This window comes from Telopea speciosissima, chromosome 10 (assembly GCF_018873765.1).
Source record: "Telopea speciosissima isolate NSW1024214 ecotype Mountain lineage chromosome 10, Tspe_v1, whole genome shotgun sequence".
Lineage (NCBI taxonomy): Eukaryota > Viridiplantae > Streptophyta > Magnoliopsida > Proteales > Proteaceae > Telopea > Telopea speciosissima.
In genome coordinates this window covers 61,305,137-61,314,884 of record NC_057925.1, presented here as the reverse complement: position 1 = coordinate 61,314,884, position 9,748 = coordinate 61,305,137, and the positions used below count along the sequence as shown (strand labels likewise).

Here is a 9,748-nt window from a genome sequence, read left to right as displayed (position 1 = left end):
TGGCAAGATTTGTCAATCTCACTACTAAACAAATTGAAAATCCTTTGGGCAAATCTCACATCAAATTTGTAATTTTTTTAATAGCTTAGAATGTTTTGAATTTTATAATTTATACAATTTGGATATATCTATTTGATATTTTGATCTCCATAGATGATTTCTTGTGTGTTTATATGGTGTGAATATGTTAATAATTACAGTTAGCTTTTGAGGCATACTAATTATCTCCTCCCTCCTTGTTGCCCTACCCGCTACAACCCCACATCCGTTCATGTTGCACCTCTACAACCTAGCCACTGGTATTAAAACCTTAATCCCAAGATCAATACATGGATTAATTAAGAAACAAAAATAAGCACAACAAAGTAAACGAGATACGTATTTGCAGGCATGGAGATAAATGCCGAGAAGCCAAGCTCAAAACTGAAATTGAAACTTCAATTTTACACAACCTTGATTGCAACAGTGTGAATCGATTGATCTAATCCCAAGATTATGAACCATGCTCCCAATCTCAAGACCCTGAGTACCACAATAAGCTCAATCCCTAAATAATCCCCTCAACCATTTCTACCTCTCCCTACGCTCTACTGCGGTGTCAAGAGCATTGATAACCTCCCTTCAATGTTTCTCTTTGTCTCCTTTGCTAAAGCCACAAAATAGAAACAACTTAACTTCGAACGAACCCTTGACAGCCTCTTTGACTCTGGCACCCTAGATGCCTAGGCTCTCGTCTTGATTTCGTATAGTGGCTGATTTTTGCCGATGATATTCAAGAAGAAAGGAATACATGTGGACCGACAGTCGACTACAATAGAAAGTGACAACGGTGGGGTTTCGTAGGTGGTAGAGAGTGTTGGGGACTGGGAGAGAGACAAACCATGCATTGGTGGTGGATCACAGTTGATGTAGGGTGGTGATTACGAATGATTGAGATGCCTCTTATCTTATCCAATGGTCAATAAGGTGCTGATGTGCAAGATTCTCTTACACCATCCAAATATATACGTTCCCCCTATATTACAGTCGTGTATGAAAACGTTCTTCCCTTTTTATTTTTTTGATAAACCCCCTATATAATTTTCAAAGTAAGTGAATTTAATACATAAACTTTTGAAAAATATCCCAACATTGCCTTTGTATTCTTTTCATGGATTTTTATTTTTTATTTGTTTCTCTCTTAATACCTACCATAGCCTGACCCATCACCCATGTGAACAATATCGTTCTTCACCATCAATGGGATGCTGAAGATTCCCCCACTTTTCCACTTTGGAGATCAGAGAATAAGAGTTCGTTGGATACTTGGATGTTCCTAATCACCATCCAAATAGAATATTGCGTCTATTGGTGGGGAAGAAAAATATCATCTCTCTCTTTCTTTCTTATTTTTTAAATGGCACTATTCGTGCTCGTGCCCCAGAAATATATATGAAAAAAACAAAGGGGCAACAAAAAAGATATCCATTTATCAAAAAAAAAAAAAAAAAAAACAAAAAAGATATCCAATCACTCCCTTTCTGCCACCAAAAATTTATGCCGCTGACTTCACGATAGCCGATGTCTTCGCTCTCTGGACGGTCTATCTCTCCTTCATCCTTTGGCCCTTAAAAACCGCTCGATTTGCAGTTCTTTCTGCACTTGTTGCGGTTGTAGAGAAAGACGTTGAAATATTCGAAATCCAGAAAATGACTACGAGGAGATTACAGGTTGTTTCACCCGTCCCTGCAGATATCGACATTGCGAACTCAGTTGAACCTCTTCATATTTCAGAGATTGCCAAAGAGCTCAGTCTCGATCCCAAACACTACGATCTATATGGAAAATATAAGGCCAAGGTAATCAGACCCCCTTGTAAGTCTCTCTGTTTATATTCATTGTTTACTGCTTCTTAGAGATTTGAATTTTGAACTCTCTGGTTTTTCGCTTTCAGGTTCTTTTATCGGCTCTTGATGAACTTGAAGGGTCTGGAGACGGCTACTATGTTGTTGTTGGAGGAATTACTCCTACCCCTCTTGGAGAAGGCAAATCTACTACTACCGTCGGTCTATGTCAAGCACTGGGAGCTTTTATGGATAAAAAGGTGATCTTTTTTGTTTCTGTTTATGAACCGCTTTTTTTTTTTAGTTAGTGGGTATCTTTCGTTTTTACTGCGCAAGCCTTCTAAGTATTCTTTTGAGGGTGGGGGAGAAATCCAATCGACTTGTGTTTGATAGTATGTTTCATCGGAAGATACATCCAATGCTTGAATTCTTTAATATTCACATTTACTAGATGTAGATGAATTGCTGAATAGAATCTTAAAGCAATAGTTGAAAGTCTTCAACAGGGAAAGATTTTTGAGAAGTCCTGTTGATGGTTTCTCTCATTACCTGTTTTGGTGATGACTGTTTGATGTGCTGAGGCAACTTCTTTACTTATCAAAACTGTCTAGACTAGATTAGAAACCTTATGATGGCTTTGGCTTCATGGCCCAAGTACTGGATACTACTCTTTAGCAATATATTTGATGGCCGCCTATTAACATCTGTATCACCAAAGTTTGATTTTAGATGAAATAAATTCCAATCATCCGAGACTTAAGACAGTTTACTTCTGGTAAAGTCGTGGAATAATGCAATTAGAGTTATAGTTTTATCTGGCTGAGTCAACATGATCTTAATTGTGACCTAAGCTGATTGAGTTCTGTCATAGATGGGATTCAGAAATGGGATTTTGTCATTGTTATAAGTTAAGCAACCATTTTGGTGGCAAAGCTCCTGATTACCAACTTGTAGAGGAAAAGACTTGGACCTTGTCATGAATATCTGATTCTGCTGTGTCTTTCAGTTTGGAATAATCATAATGTTCGGATGTTCCCCTCATGATTGTATCAAGATCCAGTCGATTCTCAGTTTCTCACTATATGCATCTAGTTCCAAACCCACACAGAAATTTGGCCCTTCTTCTAAAACCTGACAGGGAAATAGGATAAATCTCTTCAGTAGATCGCTTTTCATAAAGAAAATTTTTGGGGTTGAACAAAATAACATGCAACTTAATGAAAATTTCATATCCTAAAGAGTTACCTACACAGTTCGTGAATGAAATGTCTTCTGGGACTTAAAAAGCACATCCAATATTTAGGTTTATGGTAAAAAAAATACTGGTTCAAGACTTCAGGTAATAGGGACTTGATTCAGGTTCATCATTGAAATTGGCTTATTTCTTTAGAAATAGGCCTAGGGTTGGGTTATATACATGTTGGGCCTTTGTTCCCAAGGGTTTTCTATGTATTATGCCACTTTAATGAGCCTAAACTAGGGGTATATAGGTTGCATACGGGATTAGCCCAATACTTAGTTTATTTTTATGTTTTTTAATTGAACCGGTTCAAATTGGTTGCATCCAATTGGTTCAATTTAAGTGATCATGTGACTTGGTTAAGTGGTCATGTGATGTAAGTTGGGTTGGATTAGGACTCTATAAGTCCAGCCATGTTTTGAGTCTATTTCTTTTAGTATTCTAATTTCCTAGTTAGCTTAAGTTACCTAATAGGTTAGGGATAGGGTTAGGCCTTTCCTTTTTAGTGTCTAAGTCTATTTTTGAGTCTTCTATATAAATTTGTAAGGGAGGCCAGCATTGAATACGAATTTTGATTAATAAGAACTCAGCTTTATGCTTGCTGCCTTTGTTGCTGCTATTGCTCCCTTGTGTGAGTGTTGCCTTGTGGATCTCAAGGTGCTAGGGTGAGTGGACTCTCATGACTCCTTGTGTCTGTCCAGTACCGGGAGGTTCTTCTTCTTCTTCAATCGAACTTCTTCAAGCTGCTGCTGCTGCCTTTGAAGGAGATCAAACCAGTAAATAATTTTAGTTTCCTACATATATGCTTCCCCTCTTCATCCTCTAACCTAATCCATCCTTTCCCATCGACCCAATCAGATCACTACAGCCAGCCTTCCATCCCCTCCATTGAACCTGCAACTATTCCTTCGAATTTTAGCTTAATCCCCAAGCATTCACCTTCCAACCATCAGATCTGTGCCAAACTTCCAGCAAACATCCCTCCCTCTCTCTCCTACACTCGATCCCAATTTGAGTCCCATCTGACCATTAGAAACCCTAAATTCAGCCTATTTCCTAATTCCTAAAACCCGAAACCCTAACCCTAATTTTGCAGGAATTTTAAACTTAACCAAATCCAATTATTTTTCATAATGACCCCCTAGATCTGCATATTAAAGCCATATAAGACCCATTCCCAAATTCCCATCCTAAACCCTAGAATTAACCTAAAACCTAGTGCTGTCCATTCGAACCAGCAACCCCTTTTGCTATTGATCCTGTTATCTGGCTCCTAGTAGGTCTCCTACCTACATAGGACTACATTAGGACTAGAGGCCTCAAATAGAAGTCTTGTTAGCACTTCCAAGTTCTACTCTATTCTTCAGCTTTACTTTCTCAAATAGGGAGAGCAGGTTAGACTAAGATAAACCAAAGATCAGTGAATAGTGTTTTTTTTTTGGGGGGGGGGGGGGGGGGGGGGGACAAAGATAAACCTTTTGCAGTTTGTGGTTGTTCTCTATACAATGAGCCTATTTTCTGTGGCACCTCCTAGGTCTGTCATGTGAAAATGTCTGTTAACTATGATAGATAAGTAAATTGGTGTGGAGAAGAAGCTATTGTGGAAAAAAAGTTTGATTCATTGAAAAATTAGAAAGGGAACGATATATTAATACAGTAAAGGAGCTATGGGATTATTTGAATGTTCTATATCCTGGGGAGAACAACTTATCTCGTATCTATGAGTTGTCTTAGGATTTCTATAGAGCTGATTGAAAGGGTTGCCCCTTGACCCAGTACTTTGCTGATTTTAAGAGGATGTATGAGGAGCTGAATTTCCTACTTCCCATCACCTCTGATGTGCAATAGATGCAGAACCAGCGAGAGCAGCTCACAGTTATGGGATTTCTAGGTGGTCTTGGGAAGGAGTTTGACTCTGTTTGCTCCCAGATACTTGGTGGTGATAAGGTAGCCACACTTTTTGACACTTTTTCACGAGTTCTACGCGTATCTCGTGAGACTTCTCATGATTCTATTGATGTGGATAGTTCAGCCTTGGCCTCTTTCACACCTAGCCGTGGTCCTAGTAGCAGGACAGGGACTGGTGGTTTATTTGTAAAGATGGTGCCTAATGGTTATGTCTAAGTTTCATGAGAAAGCTACTCTTTATGGAGGAATGATTCAACTTCCTGATTGTGATTCCTTAAAGTGTCCTTATTACTGTGACATTTACATGGAAAAAGCTTGCAATCATACCAGCGAAGGGTTCCTTTTTGGTGGTCCGGTTTAGTTCCATAGATGACTTAGGGATCCACACAAGGAAGTGGTGGTTCGATTCTGGTTGGAGACTTCCTTCTGAATGGACTGAATGATGGTAACAGCTATAATTTACTTAATTGAGGTCAGTTTTAGTCAGTGATGCATGTGGTTTATCACTGAAAAATGATGAACAATGCCTTCCTGGGGTGTGCTTGAACTTATTATTGTATTCATAAACTGTGGTTAAGCTATGGTTCAGTATGCAGACCCAAGCTTAGGTGACCCTGCCCAAAGCTTAGGTGACCCTGCCCCAGCCCCAGCCCCAGCCCCACCCCAAGCCTGGTACAGTAGCTGCTTCCTCAGCCGTGCCCCAGTTATTGAAGCAGTGGGAGACTTTAAAAAGTTTTAAGAGAAGGGCCAAGGATTTCCAGACTTGGGATAGGGTCAGATGGTACCAGCCAATTCACCAATACAAAACCAATATCCCCAATCGCATCCTCCTCCCCCCCCCCAAAAAAAATAAATAAATAAATAAATAAATAAAAAATCTCAGCCAATGTTGAATTGGGTGATCCAGGTTGGGGTCATACTCCTCCGATCCAGTTTGGGATCCTGGGTTCTAAATCCTTGAGAAAAGCAGCATGATCCTTATTTTTCTAAAAGCCTCAAGGAGGTTAGATTTATGTGCCATAGAGGGGATGGAACAGTATTTGCATTTTATTTTTAAGCCAGCCTGTTTGGCAGATTTACAATAATCAACTTCCCTTCCCACTTGGATGGGGTAAAGAGTTTCTGCTGGAACCTTGTCATTGAAGTTGCTCTGGATTTTTTCTTAATTGTAAGAAATTTTAGATTCTTAGCAGCTTTTACTTTCTCTGTCATGATTGACGGCGACGAAGTTTTGATAATGACAGATTGTAATTATGAAATGTAAGATGCTTCCGGCTATTTTGCTTCTAAATTTATTATTTGATGATATCCTCCTGAATCTGGTTTTTGATTATTGTGTTCTCCATGAATCATTTTTGTATCCATTTGTACTATTAGGTCGTCACCTGCCTTCGTCAACCTTCTCAAGGACCAACCTTTGGAATCAAAGGGGGTGCTGCAGGTGGTGGTTACAGTCAAGTGATTCCAATGGATGAGTTCAATCTGCATCTAACAGGTGATATTCATGCAATTACAGCTGCAAACAACCTCCTGGCTGCTGCCATTGATACCCGGATTTTCCATGAGGCTACTCAGTCAGATAAGGCCCTTTTAAACAGGTTATGCCCACCTAATAAAGAACGCAAACGTAGTTTTGCCGACATCATGTTCAGGCGCCTCAAGAAGCTAGGCATCTCCAAGGACAATCCTGATGATCTTACTCCGGAAGAAGTGAAGAAGTTTGCCAGGCTTGACATTGACCCTGACTCCGTCACCTGGAGAAGGGTTATGGATGTCAATGATCGCTTCCTGAGGAAGATCACAATTGGGCAAGGCCCTGAAGAAAAAGGGATGGTGAGAGAAACAGGTTTTGACATCTCAGTTGCTAGTGAAATCATGGCAGTCCTGGCCCTTACAACTTCTCTATCTGATATGAGAGAGAGGCTAGGGAAAATGGTTATAGGGAACAGCAAGGCCGGTGATCCAATTACAGCGGATGATCTTGGTCTTGGGGGTGCATTGTCTGTGCTAATGAAGGACGCCATCAACCCAACTCTGATGCAGACTCTAGAGGGAACACCAGTACTTGTACATGCAGGGCCTTTTGCTAATATTGCTCATGGGAATTCGTCCATTGTAGCTGATAAGATTGCACTAAAACTGGTGGGACCAGGTGGATTTGTAGTCACAGAGGCTGGCTTTGGTTCTGATATTGGCACTGAGAAGTTCATGAACATAAAATGCCGGTACAGTGGTTTAACACCTCAGTGTGCTATTATTGTAGCAACAATAAGGGCCTTGAAGATGCATGGTGGAGGTCCGGAGGTGGTTGCTGGGAGGCCTCTAGACCGTGCCTATACATCTGAAAATGTGGCCCTTGTGGAAGCTGGCTGTGCGAACTTGGCCAGGCATATTTCCAACACAAAAGCATATGGGGCAAATGTTGTGGTTGCGGTGAACATGTTTTCCACTGATTCTGAAGCAGAGCTAAATGCAGTAAGAAATGCTGCTTTGAATGCAGGTGCATTTGATGCTGTTATATGCTCACATCATGCTCATGGTGGAAAGGGAGCGGTTAGTAACACCTTCCTCATTATGACACTGTTTTTTACAAGAAAATCCACTACACCCTAACCCCCCCCCCCCCCCCAAAAAAAAGAAGAAAAAAATCTACTGCTGTGTTAGTGTAAGTGGCATACATACTCATTGATCCAAATTGTCCAATCTATAGTTTCCACAGGTGATTTCCAACTATAAGTTGAGCCATCTTTTGATAGTATTCACTTGATTGCCTCTTACCTTCTGGATGGTCCTGGAATCATCCAGGAAAGAAAGTCACTTGTCAGATGGCTTGAATTGTGTTTGGGGTGGCAAATCCTGGGTTCTATTTCTTGGATTTGCTCAGACTAAAGTGGTAGTAATATAGGGAAATATGGCACAATATGCTTTTTTGCATATACAGAGAGAAATGGCACAATATTTTTGTAGAATAAGCATGGGACCTTTGCCATTTAACTTGCCTACATGCCCATTCTTCCAAAATAGGCAGTCTACAGGCCCCATCTAGATATACCATTACTCCCACTGTAATTGTTTGCACATTCTGGTGATTGGTAGCCATCTAATTCTGTCCATTCTGGATAAGTCTTGGAATTATCCAGGAGGAAGTCCTTTTGTCAAATGCAATGGACCGGGTTGGATAGGAAATTTCCTTGTGGGGGACCAGTGATATGAACTTAGCTTAATTTTATGTCCACCACATGTGTTGGGAGTCTCTAATAATATTTATTGAACTGTATCTCTTCCATTATTCTACAATGGCACAAGTAGTAGATATGCATTTATCAGTGATGGAGATTATGAAAATGCATTTCAATTTTTTATTAGAAATACCATCAAAATCAAGGGGCTGATGGGCTAACTTGACCATTGACTTGTGGCTAGCTTGTCTCTATAATTGGCTACACACACTAAGGCACTAAGCCCACAGATAGATTGATTGCTTAACTGACTAACTATTGCTAAAATTTTTAGGTTGACCTTGGTGTCGCCGTTCAAAGAGCCTGTGAGAATGTGACACAGCCGTTGAAGTTTCTGTATCCTTTGGACATTAGCATCAAAGAGAAAATAGAAGCAATAGCAAGGTCCTATGGTGCAGCCGGTGTTGAATACTCAGAGCAGGTAGATCTCTGGTCTAACTGCATTTGCAATTCCTATGTGTTATTGGTTACACTATAAATGGTTTTGTATACTGATATGCGTTATCCTTTCTGTTTAGGCGGAGAAACAGATCGAGATGTATAGCAAACAAGGGTTTTCTGGTCTGCCTATTTGCATGTCAAAAACCCAGTATTCATTCTCCCACATCTCGTCTGAGAAGGGAGCACCATCCGGATTTGTGATACCGATCAGGGATGTCAGGGCCAGCATTGGAGCTGGATTCATCTATCCTCTGGTTGGGACTATGAGTACAATGCCGGGGCTCCCAACACGCCCCTGTTTCTTTGACATTGATGTCGACATCGCCACCGGAAAGGTTCTCGGTCTTTCTTGAGTGGGAAAGCTTTTGGATGTTGTATTGTAGGGTTAGACAATATGAGCTTGATGGTAGATGTTCTCTCTTCTTTTCACCCAGGTGTTTGTTTCTTTGTGGAAGAAATGTTGAGAAGGCCTAATAAAGGGCTTTCTGCTCTAACAGTTGTTAGTTGTTACCATGTATTCTCTTCTGTTCTTACTGTCTGAAATAAAATATTAAAAAAAAAAAATCTTGTTTTGTTTATTGAACACTTACTGAGTGTAAAGGTCTTATGGAGGTTTTGATTCCTACACATGGATACAAACAAACTCAGGCTAAGGGGAAAGATGGAATGGAAAACCTTTAATATTGGATATGTATTACGCTGGTACTGGCAAGTTTGAAGGTTGTTTCATTAGTAATTAATTGCCTTCCATACACAATTGGAACCTTAAACGCTTTCTGTGGTTCCATACACAATTGGAACTTTAATGATCTTTTAGAACCATTTTTTTTTTGTTTACTTTGAAGAAGTATAAACGATGGTTATTAGCAAACAAAGCTACCATTACTAGGTTGTGATCCTTTAGTATCTAAGCAGGCACCATGATTAGGTCTGTTATCTGTAGTGAAAATACAGAAACCAACAAATGTGTTGTGTCACGGGACCCCCTTTTTCTTCAACAAATGAAGAACCAAATATTTCTCTCCTCCAACAACTCAAGTCCCAGAATTCCTCTCCATCATGAGGCATTAACAGCCCAATGGCCTACTTGAATGATG

At 40.1% G+C, this 9,748-nt stretch overlaps 1 protein-coding gene across 1 annotated transcript; it reads left to right on the top strand.

The window, feature by feature from the left end:
* The first annotated feature begins 1,681 nt into the window (after positions 1–1,681).
* On the top strand, positions 1,682–9,122 carry LOC122642990 (formate--tetrahydrofolate ligase). The gene is made up of 5 exons (XM_043836620.1): positions 1,682–1,838; positions 1,934–2,083; positions 6,349–7,524; positions 8,485–8,631; positions 8,729–9,122. Exons 1-5 carry the CDS (start codon positions 1,689–1,691, stop codon positions 9,002–9,004), a joined length of 1,899 nt encoding a protein of 632 aa, XP_043692555.1. The 5' UTR covers positions 1,682–1,688; the 3' UTR covers positions 9,005–9,122.
* The last annotated feature ends 626 nt before the right edge of the window (positions 9,123–9,748 follow it).